Source organism: Lactuca serriola, chromosome 1 (genome assembly GCF_051521515.1).
Source record: "Lactuca serriola cultivar US96UC23 chromosome 1, Lser_US96UC23_V15, whole genome shotgun sequence".
Classification (NCBI taxonomy): Eukaryota; Viridiplantae; Streptophyta; class Magnoliopsida; order Asterales; family Asteraceae; genus Lactuca; species Lactuca serriola.
The window spans coordinates 41,289,882-41,305,317 of NC_136408.1; the positions used below are offsets into that span (position 1 = coordinate 41,289,882).

The 15,436-nt window shown below is 32.2% G+C and overlaps 2 protein-coding genes across 2 annotated transcripts; one reads left to right on the forward strand and one right to left on the reverse strand.

The window, feature by feature from the left end:
- The first annotated feature begins 4,994 nt into the window (after positions 1-4,994).
- On the forward strand, positions 4,995-6,013 carry HP6 (histidine phosphotransfer protein 6). Its single transcript, XM_079015122.1, has 4 exons — positions 4,995-5,321; positions 5,427-5,570; positions 5,666-5,738; positions 5,816-6,013. Exons 1-4 carry the CDS (start codon positions 5,122-5,124, stop codon positions 5,876-5,878), a joined length of 480 nt encoding a protein of 159 aa, XP_078871248.1. The 5' UTR covers positions 4,995-5,121; the 3' UTR covers positions 5,879-6,013.
- A 6,764-nt stretch (positions 6,014-12,777) lies between these two features.
- On the reverse strand, positions 12,778-13,652 carry LOC145068146 (HSP20-like chaperones superfamily protein). Its single transcript, XM_079015126.1, has 2 exons — positions 13,266-13,652; positions 12,778-13,177 (listed from the first exon to the last, which is right to left on the reverse strand). Exons 1-2 carry the CDS (start codon positions 13,507-13,509, stop codon positions 12,786-12,788), a joined length of 636 nt encoding a protein of 211 aa, XP_078871252.1. The 5' UTR covers positions 13,510-13,652; the 3' UTR covers positions 12,778-12,785.
- Between the last annotated feature and the right edge of the window lie 1,784 nt (positions 13,653-15,436).

Sequence of the window (15,436 nt, forward strand, 5' to 3'; positions counted from 1 at the left end):
AGCCACAACAATCGAAGGAAGTTAGCTCACCTATTAGTATTGGGAATAAGATAAACTAATCATCTTTTTCTGATAACTATAGGCTGTCACGTAACGAAATCGTGGTTTTTCTCTAATTAATACTATGAGTCTATGATATGATAAATTGAAGTTGGTAATATTTTAGGGTGAGAAATGAAAGGAAGTAAGAGGGATCTAACAAATTTAATTAACGAGATGGGTGTGAAATTCATTGATAGATGAATATCATGTCCACTAATATTCATACGGTATTGGTGACAGGTGGAAAAGGCATCGTGTTATGAATTTATGTACACAGAGAAAATCCAAGAATTCCATTTTCCTGTCTTGTTCATCAATTTATTTTTTTGGGTGTACAAGAGTCTTGTATGTCAAGACTAGATTTGAAAAAAATTTAAAAGTTTGTGGCTAGAGTTATCTTTTGATATCCCTTGTAATAGTACTCAAGAGCTTAAGGATTGGGGGGGGGGGGGTGTTCACTGTTTCAGTAAGGGATTTATCGGTTTTTGTGAAAATGAGAGTTATACGTACGGATCACTTGGTTGTTGTTGAAGAGGAGTATGTTTTTCAAAGTTATCTTGTTATATGGTAAATGTGTATGTCCCTCAAGACTAGCATAAAAAATATTAGAGTTTTATTCTTTCGTTCACAAATAGGAATACCGGTGTTTATGTTCTTTTTGGAGATTTTAATGCAGTTAGAGATCGAGTATAGAAGATGGGCATTGTGTTTTGTCAGAATATAATGGAGAATATTAATAACTTTGTCATGATGCAAAAAAAATTGATTGTCCTATAGGTGGGTATAGCTTCACGAGATTGAGTTTAAATGGAGAAAAACTGAGCAACGCTGGATAGTTTTTAGTATCTCATGAGGGGGTGACTAAATTTCCTAATGAAACGGTAACAACGTTAGATAGTATTATTTCAGATCATCGTCCTATTGCGATGAAACATGTTCTTGCATACTATGGTGTGATTCATGTCAAGCTTTTTAATTCTTGGATGGATTCGATAAGGTAGTTAGGGATAATTTGTGAGTCAATATAGATGATATGGTTGTTTCAAAATGGTTGAAGTTCAGAGATAATTGGAATCATCTCCAAGGGGCGTTGAAAGCTTGACATGGTGATTATAAAAATAAGAAGAATAAGGAGAAGAAAGATTTGGTAAGTAACTTGAAAGATATTGACTTTGTTCTCAAATCAACAACTTGCTATAAGTCGAAAGAAAGTGATCAAAAAGCTTAGAGATATGGAGGTTTGTGAGAATCTTGGTATCTCTCAAAAATAAAACATTATATGGTTTATTGAAGTGGATGAGAACTCCAAGTATTTTTCACGGAGTTCCTAACAACAAGAAACACCGATTACACATTCAATGTATCAAGTCGGAAGGGGATTGGATGGGTGAACCTAGAAGAGTGAATGAAATTTTTTTTTAGCATTATAAAGAAAAACTCAATTTGTGTCACTTTAGTGCTCATTCTAAACTGAAGTCATCGGTTTAGATCCTTGAGTTTAGACCAAAATAAGTTGTGGTTTTGGAGTCCATATTTTTGTAAGAAGATGCAGTTTGATCGTATGGTTTTGAAAAAGCTCCAGGTCGGGATGGTTTTAATATTTTATTTTGGAAGAAGTATTGGGACATTCTACAAGTTGGAGTTTTAGGAATTGCTAATGAATTCTTCAACATGGGTCACATTGCTTCATGTTTCAATTGTTCCGTTGTTATTCTTATTCCTAAAATGTAGATACATATGTATTTGTCTGATTTAATGCATATTAGTCTCATCAGGGATCATTATAAATTATTTCCAAACTTTTGGGTAATAGACTTGCCACGGTGGTTGATTTTATTGTTACTTCTACGTAGTCTATGTTTATTAAGGATCGTCAAATCCTTGATGGTCCCTTAATAGTGAATGAGATGGTAACTTGGTACAAGAAAAAACTAAGGATTCTAAAGATTGAATTTGAGAAGCTTATGATTCGGGTTTTTAGTTCAAGTTATGTAGTTTATGGGTTTTAGTGGAAAATGGAATAGCTGCATAAAGCATGTCTCAATTCGGCTAGGTCTTCTCTTATTGTCAATATGACTTCTTGTGGATAGACTTACAAATAATTTGTCCAAATGGAAGATTTGAATGCTTTCTATTGGTGTTAGACTGTATAGAAGTGAGTTTTGGGTTCTTTAAGGACTTACAACATGTATCTTTTTGACTTTTTCCCATGTTGGTGTATGTTTCTAAATTCTTAGAAACTGATCGGGTTAGATATTTTTTTAGGGGGAGGGAGGGGGGGAGGAGATGAAGTTAATAGAAAATTGTATTGGGTTAAATGGGACATGGTGTTAGCGTCAAAGGAAAAAGGAGGTCTTGTTATTGGCAATTTTCGGCCCTTCATTATGCCCTCATGGGAAAATGGAAATGAAGATTTCATAAAAATAAAGATGTTTTATGGATTAAGGTTACCACTTTAATTCATGGGCTTCATATAAGAAATGTGTTTCATGACAACTATGTTGACACGGTGAAATTTGGTCGAATATTGTTTGACCTATAAATAAAATGCATGCAAATGGTATTATTAATCATGGTAATATTCATATGGCTATTGGAAATGGTAATAGTTCTTTTTTCTATAAGGATGTTTGAATTGCCAATGTTCATCTTAAAACCAAATTCCTTTATTTATTTATTCTTGAAAGAAATAAATATTGATGCATCAAAGATTGAAGACTTGGTGAGCATTAGCATTGGGATTAGGTTTGCAACCCGAGGACAGAGGTCGAGACTAATAAAATCATGACATTAATTCCTTTGGATGATAATGTCCGATTTTATGATCAAAGAGATAGATGGTATTAGGATTTGGGCAATGATGGTGATTTCACAGTTTTTAGTAAATATATATCCATTGATGATTTCTTACTTCTCGATAGTGATCTAGTTACTAAATGGAACAAATAAGCCCCAAAGAAAGTTAATGTCTTTATGTGGAGTGTTATTTGGAATAGACTTCTAACTAGACCTAACATTGCCATCCATTGGGTTGATGTGTCCTTCCATTATGTCTTTGGGTTGTTCTATTAGAGTTAAAGACTTAATTCGTCTTTTGGTGAAGTGTCAAGTTGCAGCTAGAACTTGGAATTCAATTTCTATGTGGATGGACATGCAAGTTCTAGATTTTGAAAAAATTGATGATGTTTCCATTGGTTAGAGTCGAGTCATACCTCTTCCTCAAAAAATTAATGATTGAATTGATTGTATTTACTATGTGTTGGGCTTTTTGGCGGTTCAGAAATTCATAGTGACGGGTGCTTGGTAACATTAAACTAATAAAATATAGCATAACACTATTAAAGACTATTGTTTTTTTTTTTGGTTTTGAAGTAAGGGCATGAAAACTTCAATTAGTTGTGTAGAGTGATTAAAACACCCAATTAATGTTGCCTAATTGTTTATTTTTCTAGATTCTTGCTAGTATAAATATACGAATATTTAGTTGTTAAAAAATGATGCAATGATATGAAAATCAAATATACATTCACCTTGATGGAAAATAAACAGACTAAAGGCCAAACTAAATTCATTAACAAATGAAACATCTCGGTTCAATAACCTCCCAAGTGTTCAATGGTAATATACGACTATCGTCTAGGTGACAAAAAATGAAACATCATTCAGACTTATATGTATATCAAAATTTGTCATTCCCATACTCACAACGAATCAAATCACTAACTTCAATATGAATGAAATAGATACATGCCTTAGGTCAACTTAAACATGTCCAATGAGATAATGGATGTGTCATCTCTAAGGCATGCTGCATGTAAGTCTCATACATGTTAATATTAAACAATTAGGTCAAAGGCATGTATTTTAAGGTAATGGATCTTGTACTTTGGAGCCTTGTTTGCTAGGTTCACTACATTATATTGAACATTCGAAGCCTCTTCCACCGGACCATCACCATCGCCACTAACACCTCGTTCATGAGTTGTAGCAAAGAAAATAAAAGAATAGAAAAGAAAGTAATGAGAGAAAATAACAGAAAGGAAAAGAAAAGAAATTTGTCTTTTGTGTTTCCGAGGTGGAGTGAAGTGGAAGGAAAATTAAATATTTTGTTTTTTCTCTACAAATCCTTCCAAATCAGAATGAAAGTAATCCTTCCACTTTCTTCCTTTAATGAAACTCGGGAACAACAATTTTTTTTTCTTCTTATTTTTTTTTCTCTCGTTAAATTGAATTTTGAAACGAAGTGTAACTACCATATACACATATACAACAATTTAGATTTTTTGAATAACATTTTTCAAGTGTTTGATGTCACTCTGGTCAACTATCTATATAAGATAATTTAAACTAGGATGTTGAAAAGATAAATTGATATTAACTATGCTTTGCAAACATGTCTTCAAATAGACCAAATTTATAAATCAAGAAAATTTAGACATAAATTTTGCACCATAGTTCATAACAAAAGGCCTAACATATTAAGTTTTATCATTTAATGGTTGTTATGAACCACCGATACAAACAATTAAATACTATTTGGGTTTGAAATCATATATTTTTTTTCCTTAGAGAATGATATTAGACAATTTTCTTTTTGAAAATTTTCTTATTCTCTATGTATGGATATCAGATTTTGAAGTACGGAAGATAGAAAAATACAAACTAGTGTTAGAATGTTTGTATATACGCGGATAAATCTGTAATTTCCAGATAAAATCTAAAAAACAATAGCTAATTTTTATAGTGTCTTGTTTTTTTAATTTTGTATAAATCTTAGAAAATTATAAATGAAATTAACATATTTGTCTTTTTCTCTGATAAATAAGTTGGAATTAACAAATACAAACAAAACAACACATCCTTTTAAAGAGTGATTCAGACACTTTGTTTGGTCTCCCTGGTCCAACAACGAGTACTAATTATATTGCTATAAATAAGTAAACCACAAGAATCCATTAATTCCATTCATCCTCGTACACAAAAAGACAGACACAAACACAAACACTCCCTTTCTTTCTTTCTTTCTTTTCGCTTTCACCCATCATATCAAAGCCATCCAAAACGGGTGTTCCTCTGTGGATGCTTGGATTCGGTGCAGTTCGTCTGCGAACCGACATGAATCGCTTGCTTTCAGTCCTCTTCCACCAAGGCGTTCTCGATGAACAGTTCTTGCAGCTCCAACACCTCCAAGATCAATCCTCCCCCAACTTCGTCTCCGACGTCGTCACCATCTACTTTCACGAATCAGAAAAGCAGCTTCGCAACCTCCGAAACCTACTGTACGTATTATATATATAATCCCTCCATTTCCTCTCATTCCTTCAGGTTTTCTCATATTTATATATAAGTCTTCATATTAATTGTTGGAAATTAACCAATTAAAGGTTGGATAAGGAGACATGGGATCATGTTAAGCTCGGAATACATTTGAATCAGTTGATGGGAAGCAGTTCCAGCATTGGTGCTAAAAGAGTTCGGAACATTTGTGCTGTGTTTCGGGCTGCAGTTGAACAGAATAATCGTCCAGCGTACGTGACCGAGGATACATTAATTAGATTAATCGGATTTCGTTTAAACTTTATTAGATAATTAATATATGTTCATTGGATTAATTTAATTGCAGGTGCATGAGGGCATTAGAGGTGCTTGAACACGAATATTGTTATCTGAAGAACAAGTTGCATGAACTTTTTCAGGTAATTAATTATTATTCATTCATTTGGTTTTGTTAAAGCAGAATGGAGGTCTGACGAGTTTCAGAGGTTGTGTGCAGATGGAGCAACAAAGAGTGCTCGGAGATGCAGTGAGGTACGCAGGTGTAGTGCACCAGCAGTGAATCGAAGCGCATGTAGGTAGCATGGGGTGTGGGTTTTGGGTGTTATAGGTTGTTTGTTAACTTTTTAATTTTTTGTCTTTTGTTAATTATTAGGGGGGAATGTAAAACGGGCTACTTTTTAGTGTTGTCTTTTTCTATCGCACTCTTTTGGGATAGTCGGCGCAAGATTCCTTTCTTCCTTTTTAAACGTTTTTGTCAAGAATTGGCAAGCAAGTACAGCGCACTAAACAGTAAACACTAGAATATGTTTTTCACTAATACTATATCTAAATTTCATATATTATATACATTATATACAAGTCAGATGTACTTATTTTTTTTAAAAAATGGCTTAATTTTGATTATACCAGTAACTCAAATTAATAAACTTCAGAAACTTAGTTGAGGCAAAAAAAAAAATGGAATAAATGTCGTCCAATGTATTAAAATACTTATAATTTCGTAAAAATATTGATGATATTTTTACACGATACTTTCAAATTCTTTTAGTATATTAAAGATATGGTCAGTAAATTATATCATTAATATGCTTACAAATGAAGGACTAAATTGACCAATTATAGAAATTTTATAAGGCATTTATGTCATTTCCCATACTTAAAATAATCACAACGTTTCTTCTTGTTATTAGGAAGCATTATTTTTCTTTGAAGGACCGACTTACATTAAAGAACAGGGTGCTACTAAACAATAACATTACAACGAAAAAAAGAACTGGACTCGGATTTTAGAACCAACGGATCCAACTAGGTTTAAGTTTGGACTTCTTATAAAAAGCAACTATAAAATGCAATTTTTTTTTTTTTTTTTTTTTGCCAAAAGACCATATTTCCACCGTTTTGTGCTCCAAAGAGCAAAGGGTTACAAAAGTTCCAAATCGTTGTACAAGTCTCTGCCTCCAAACATTCTTGTTGTTTTTTGCTTAAAGTGGTATTTTTGTCGATGATAGCTGTAAACCCCAATTTTACCCCAATTTTTATAATACTTCTAAACACGTTTCATTTCCAAATCTATGTTTTTAATGGAAGACTTGTCCCATTCATATTATTATGATGTTTTCCACATCTAAGTCTCGAAAATTCATACTAGTGACTTATGTCACTTCTACTATTCTTCGGTGACTCGGGTGCATTTTATGAAACAATAATGAGCGTATTTGGCATGAAGCTATTGGAAGTGTTTGGGAGCTTCTAGCTTTTAGCTTTTGATAAAACGTTCTAGTTTAAACAAAAAAATTCATTTGGCAATACGAGCGTTTAGCTTTTAGTTTTAACAAAACGTTTCGATTCTAAAAGCTACTTCATGTAGCGTTTAACAAAACGCTCATGAGCTTTTGAAATCAATTTCCATAATTACCCTTAAAAATATATTTATATATTTATTTATTTTTAACGAATTGTCATTTTATGTAATTTTATATATTTCAAAAGCTTTCAGTTACTTTTGTCAAACATTCATATAACAAATAAAAGCTACAGTTTCTCGTTACCAGCTACCAGCTACCAGCTAACCGCTACCCACTTCCAACTAACAATTATTTTTGCCAAACATGCCTAATATATAAATTTTATGTCTCGTGAGATATTAGGTTTTAGACACAAATCATTTGTTATATATTTAACAAACTTTCAATTTTAAAACCTAAATCCACTTTCAACATAATTACTTTATGCCAATGTTGTAAAAAAAACGTTCAATTTTAGCTAGTTGATGGATTAGGTTTAAGAGATTAATCGGGGGCCATAAACTGCTAATTTTTTAATTTTAAAAAATTAAAGACGACTAATATGATAACAAAGTGTAACGTCCGCAAATTCAAGCTAAACATTTAAGACATAGTAATAATCTTAGCTAAAGATGTACTAGTCGTGTTGACTACATCGGGGATATAAGGAGCGTTTAAATCCGACTTTGTATGAAGAAGTTATGCTTCTTCGAAGTTTCACGATCAAACTGACACAGTTATGTGTGTCATAAATAATGAATCGGAGATAGGTTGCTTATTAATCTAAGTAATCTAAACAAAAGTCGTAGTAATCGTAAAAGCGAAAACATGCATATAGAGAACGTCCAAATCAGACTTCATATGAGGAAATTATGGTATTTCGAAGTTTCAACACAGCAGTGCGGACACAATTCAAATCAGTTGATTGTTAGACGAAACAATCTAAACGAGAATTGAAGATCTTGTGAATAGAATTTCGTTAGTATAAAGACAGTCGAGAATGGAATTCGTATGTAAGAGTTATGATTTTTATTCACACTTTAACAGTCCATGCCCTCTAAAAATATAACTTTAAAAATAAAGCAAGAATTAGCCGACAGAGTTTAAATGAAAGTTATAGTACTCATCGATAGTTACGTGTGGATATAAAGAATGTTGAAAACATGGCTCGTATGAGAAAGATACGATTTTAAAAAAGATAAAAAAATTAAAATCCGGGAGACACGCAAAGGTGCACGGCGTACAAAAAACGCGCGATGCATGCCTTCTAGAAGGGCGATGTGAACCACCATCTTTTCGACACGCGTCACAAAGCTGAAAGGGCAACGTAGCTTGAGCGTGCGGTGCGCCTGGTCAAAAATCTACTATAAATAGAAGCTCAGTCCTCATTCCTTCCCTCACACCTCCATAATCCCTTCTCTGGAATTTCTACTTCTTTGATCGGAATTTCCCCTAGATTTGTAAGTATTCAGCAGGGCTCATGATCATCGGAGAATCCAAAAAATAGAAGTGTTTGGTTCGGAGTTATGTCTGTGAACTTTCCGGACTTTTGTCAGGATAACTCTATAAGTTAAGTTGGACTTATCTTATTTCAACTGTAACTTATATTTATATTTATAATCATTATTATGAATCAATAAATAAGATTTATCAGTGATTCCATATTATTATACTGATTAATATACTTATAGGAGTGATGTTAATTAAGACTAGATCTAGTGAGGTATTTAGAGTGAGATTTCTAAACAATATATTTTGTATACCAAACAGACCATACTTTCGATATGATCTTACCTTACTTGATAGATCTGGATGTAGACATTGGGATTAATGAGGAATCTAAACTATCATTACTCACCAGGAATATAAGTCTAATACGTAGTGATATATATACCTAGTTCATGTCAAAGGAAAAACTAAGGTATTAGGCGAAGCTCTGCCCAAATCACTAGCCATCCACCTAAGGCATGTGAGTGTATAGTTACTTTCATGAACATGAGTTTAATACAAGTATTAATTAAATATTAAATATTTGTCGAAAGTTTAAACTTGAATTATATGTATGTTGCATGAAATATATGCTAGATGTATATGATGTGGGAACCATATATAGTTGTATATGTGATAAAATGTATATAATAATAAGAAGTATTATTGTTGAGACTATAAATGAAAGTTTAATACATAATACTTTGTGTTAAATATATACACTAAGTTAGGATAGTGTTGCCTAAAACAGAGTTGGTATTGGAAGTGGATTATAAGCAATATAGTCTTGTTTAGCGATGAGATAAGACTTACAAAGGATGATTAGTTTGAGTTAATAAAAGAGATGTTAGATTTACCATGTACTATAAATAGATTACATATGCAGGAACTTTAGGATAATTATGGGTATTACAAGCTTGTTTAGTTATACCCTAAGGGATGATTAGTTCAGTTAAGTTTGAATATTGGGTAGCATATTATTAGGAGTATATGTGTGACGAGATTGATGATTGGTGGGGTACGTCCTACATACAGAAGTACTACATTTGTATTCTCCCCTCCTAAAATTCTAATTCGCTAACGATAATGGTGATGATGATCGATGGGGAAATGCCACATACATACATGCTATATTAGCATCCCCTTCTAGTGTAAGGCTGCAGACTCATATTTTGTAAGTGTAAATGAATCATATGAGTCACAGGAATAGAACTTTTTGTTCATTCGATATACTTCATTCCCACTTCAGAGTTGTCCTTTTATTGACTTTCAACTGCCAAGGATTCTTCGAAGCAGAATCTTTTGATGAGCGTTGCATGTCAATGTTTTATTTCACAAAATAGTTGAGGGAACTTCGTACACTGCCAAATAGAGTGTGTTAGTAATAGACCATTACTAGGTATGTCTGATGTTATTTTATCGGATAATGTGAGTATGGGGGTAAAATACCTCAAGGCCAGACCACTGTTAAGCATAGTTATCTAGGTAACCACCCTTTACTTAATTGTCTTGCGGTATTGGTGATGAGATTTATTTCATTCCCCTCATTTGATGTCTTTATTGATTCTCGTTTGTTGTCAGGGAATCCCCCAAAACAATACAATCAACTTTTTGTTGACGTTGATCCTTTAGGTTAAAAACTCGTAAGTTCTTTGTATTGGATCGACGAGATAGGGTAGAATGGCATAGTGGCATGATATTACATGTGTTGATGATAACGGTTGGTGTTGCAAGTTTGCTATATATATATATATATATATATATATATATATATATATATATATATATATATATATATATATTATCACATTGTAGGGTTGAAAACCCTATAGATCTCACGGGTTTTCCAACCCGACCCACTTAGTTTATATGTATCACAGGTAGCGGTGCTAAGAGGGTTGAAGACTTGAGTAGGATGCTTAGTAATTAAATAGAAGACCTGCAATACAGTTCAAGACCGTTAGGTCTTTACGTTGTAACATATGTTATGTATCGATTATGACATCCTTATAGTTTTATTATTTTGAGACAATTTTTTGCATTCAGATTTTTTTAATGTATTGGGAATTTCGTAACAAAAGATATTATGATTTTCAAAGTGTAAAGAATATTTTTTTTCGGTTCAGAAATTTGGGGATGTCAGACAAAGTTCATAAATATCACTAATATCATAGCAAAATACGTTAATATGATTAATACAACACTAATCTTTCCTTAAATAGTTTCTATTGAGATATAAATTATTTAAAGTGTTAGAATTTTATCATTTGCTACTATTTCATTCATTGTATGGGCATTAATTAATTGTTAGGCGTCTTCTAGTCAGTCGGGTAACGCCTAGGGACTATTAGGAGATTTTTTTAATTTTTTTTTCAATTATATTAATGGGTTAACCATTTCACATAAATTAGTTATCACAATACAATGAGTGAGAAGGAAAATGGACGACAAGTTGCGCCGTTAAACCATTTTGTATGATAAAACCAATTATTTTGAAGACTACATCCATAGATCTAGGGGATATAACATTATTATGCATGATCCATTGTACTCTATTAATAAGCTCCACCGCGTCTGGTGCGAGGAAACCAAATGTATCAAACGCAAATGGTATGAAATGTATTGATTTTCCAAGCATGATTTCTCTTGTTTTGTGACTTTGCATGTAGCCGCTTTTAAAGCAGCATGTCTTGACTTGAAACCCCAATCCTCAAGCCTACGAAAAGGGATGCTCCTATAAGGTCCACACAAGCGTGTTTCCCTCCAACCCATCCAAAAACAAAAACATCAGTCCATCTAAGGGTTGCCCTTCCTTCTGTCGAGTCAGTCAAGAAATTCACAGGTGCCTCTTTCTTGGCAGAAATATCGATACGCTTAAATATGTCAAACAAAACATCCCGATTTGCATAAGGACACCACCCCTTCCCTAAATCCCAACATACACTGGTGAGTTCCATTTTTAGTAAAATTATTGAAGATATGGAAGCGTATTTCAACATGACGGTTCATCCAAAAGCAGTTTACGAGCACCACATGTCTTGCGGCACACCGGGCACATCTTGTCAGTTGGAAATATTGGGATCATGAGCCGATATTTAAGGATAGTGTGATACTCCATACGAGACATATGTTGGCCAAGCCCATGTATATGTATAGCTAGAAGAAAATCTTGAACATGTGGTGCTCGTAAACTGCTTTCTGTCGAACTTTCATGTCAAAATACACTTCCATATCTTGAATAATTTTACTAAAAATGGCACCCACCAGTGTATGTTGGGATTAATCAGGACCTAATAGGGATTTTAACAACAATACTTTATACAAACAAACTTTACACAATTATACTTTATACAAAAAATACTTTCATGTAATATGCAAATCCAATGCAATGCATGTACTCATATACTTATATACTTAACACTAGGTAATTTTGTTCCAGATCAAAGGAACATTATCTTGTCCGAATTTGGAAGGATCTTTGTTTATCCTAAATCAGAGAGACCTTTAAAAATTGGAGTGCTCAATCCCCACCATAACACACTTTCCTTTCAAACCTTGTTTTCTAAATGAAGTGCACATCTACCTTGCACACTAGGCACAATAGAGAATGAACTTCTAGTCATTGTCTTTGAATCGAGAAAAATTTCAATATTTTGGTTTATAGCCCAAAGGTATCAAGTGTTGTCACGCTGTGAAAAGATATCCATTTCCAAGTGGTTGAAGGTTTAAATCTCGTTGTGGACAAAAGAGAAGATTTAATAGGTGGTGTGTGTTAGTCGTTCAAAATAATAATAATAATAATAATAATAATAATAATAATAATAATAATAATAAGACAATGTTTAGAAATATCTCAATATTTTGACCAAAATAATAGAAACCGATAGGATACCAGATAAATCTGCAAAAAACAGCCAAAAAATTTTTTCAAAAGTTTTAGTTGGTATCCTATCATTTTCTAAACATTTTTTTAGATTTTTCGGTTAATTAGAAAAAATATTAGGTTTTTCTAACAATAATCCTTATTTTTCTGTTTTTATTCTTTTACCACCATCAATAAAACCTCTCATGGAAGAATATCAAAGCCGTATTTCGCCTGTTTTTTATCCACTATTTATTAAAATTTCCATTACATATATATAACGTACTTATACATCAAAATCATAATTCATACATATGGATACTACTTAATTCCTAGCCAACTTTAACCTCCTTGACATTCTTCTTCTTGGTGTCATCTTTTGGTATGACTACATGAAGCACCCCATCTTTCATCTCCGCCTTGATCTCCTCCACTTTAGCATCCTCCGGCAGCATCAGGCTAGTGTTATAGTACCCGTATCTGGCTGCCGTCCAATACTCCTCCTCGTCTCCTTCCTCCTCCTCCTCCTTATGCTCTCCTCGGATGAACAACATCCCATCTTCAACTGTAATCTTCACATCATCTTTCGAGAGCCCAGGCATCTGATACTTGATGCTGTAACTCTCATCTTTCTCTTTGAATCTCCTTATCAGATGGGACAGAGACAAGTTTTCCAGTAGTCTGTTCATGTTCGCCGCCGCTTCCACGACGGCATGCCCAACACCTGGTGAATTTCAAGAAATCTTGAAATTAGTAATAATTAAGAAAGAAAATTTTCGGTGGTGAATAATAGTTTAAGAGAGTGAAGGTACCGGAGAGAGAAGGAAGGAAGTTCCGATCATTGTTTCTCGACCAAGGTGATCTCCGGTTGCGTCTCTTTGGTGAAAAGAGTTTGGGTTTTCTGGTAGAATCGGAGATGGAAATCTCTTTTGTGTCTGGTTTTTCAGGGTGGTCGGTGGTGGTTGTGATGGTGAAATGCTGGAGGAGTTGAGAGGTCCATTGGTGGGTTTTGAGAGATGATCGGTGACTCTGAGTGATAAAACGGGACATGGCCATTGTTATGCTTGTTTGTGGTGATGGTGTTGAAAACTTGAAATTGAGGGGGTAAATAAGAGAAAGGAAGAAGAAATGAGAAGTTTCTTGTTTCTTGTTTCTTGTTCGCTTTTCAGGAAAAGAAAATTCTACTACCTTCTATTAGAACTACATGTATTCTTGTCTTATAAAATTTTCATCACTTGATTTTTGAGGTATTTCCTTATTATTAAAAATGACATTTTTTAAATTATATGTTAAACGAATAATATTGCAACGAATTTATAATTTTGAGAAGTTTTTAATTTTATTTATATAAATACTTGGTTATAACTTGTGTATGGATAAGATATAAAAAAAATGTTAAATAATAAGAAAAACTATTATCTATAATTATAAATATAAAATAATTTTCTATATACTAATGAATTTATGTTTTTTATGTTATGATGATTATGAATATAATATGTATAAAATAGTTTGAAATTGTAACAAATCTTGTTTAACTCGTTACTAATAGTATGTTGTTTATGTTTAAAATGATAGAAAATTTTGTTCTCAAAAATTTGAATTAGGAAAATCTTCAGAAAAATTTCAATATTTTATATCAGTTTACGAAATAGTCTTAAATTATTATTTTTTTTACAAAAAAAAGTTCAAAAAACAGGTAGAAGGTTACATTCTGACCCTTTTTCCGGTTCAACCAGTAACAAAATTAATTTGGGACTATTTCGTAAACTAACCCAAAATATTGATACTTTTCTATAAAACTTTTATCTTTATTTTTATTTTTGTTTTTATTAATTTATTGAAAACTCAAATAAATATAGTATTTTTCAAAAAAAAGTATTATTAATATTATTAATAAATGCATATATAAACATATTTTAAATACATATTTATACATATAAAAATGTATATATATGTAAAAAAATATGTATAAATATAATAAATACATATGAAAAATGTGTGTGTGTGTGTGTGTGTGTATATATATATATATATTACAAACATTTTTTTAGTTCTTTTTCATTTAAATGTATTTATACATTTTTAAGAAAAGAACTGGATGATGATAGAGCACACCGATACAAAGAATTAGATGATGTTAGAACATATCGATAAAAAATACGCATAAATATAATAAATTCTATTTGATTTGTTTAAGACGATCATACTCAAAATGCCTAATTATAGTGGACAGACGATCATACTCAGAGTGCCTAATTATGGTAGACAACCGATCATACTCAGACAACATATTTATATATGTATTTATAAAAAACATTTTTAAAGTTCTATTTTTTATTTAAAAGTTTTTATACATGGAAAGGTAACCTTTTAATGATACGAAGATTGTCTGGACTTATGTGAAGATGGTGATGAAGATTGATTTGAGACACTCCTGACCTTAAGTGTTTTGAAGATTGATCTTCAATATTCTCTTTACCAGGGAGACATACTTTTGGTTACTTTATCTAATCAAATCTTTTATAAAGATTGTGTCATTTAAGCATGTTAAGTATGGTCGTCTGTCCACCATACTTAAGCATGACATGGTCTAAATATGATCGTCTGTTAACCATACTTAGACATGTTGAGTATGGTCGTCTGTTTACTATATATTTCTAGTTCACCATGCTTGCATGCCCTAGTCCACCATACTTAAGCATGATCTGATCTGCTCATTATACCGATATGTTCTATCGTCATCAAGTTTTTTTCTTAACAGTGTATAAATACGTTTAAATAAAAAAAACTTTAAAAAACGCTTTGAAGGTATAAAAATATATAAATATCTTTTCATATGTATTTACTAATTTATACATACTTTTTACATATAAATACATTTTCATATGTATAAATATGAAGAGAAAATACCGGCTATAGACATTTTTTTGGGTTGAATTCCAAAAAATAAACACAAAACATTGGATTTTTGGGTATAGAC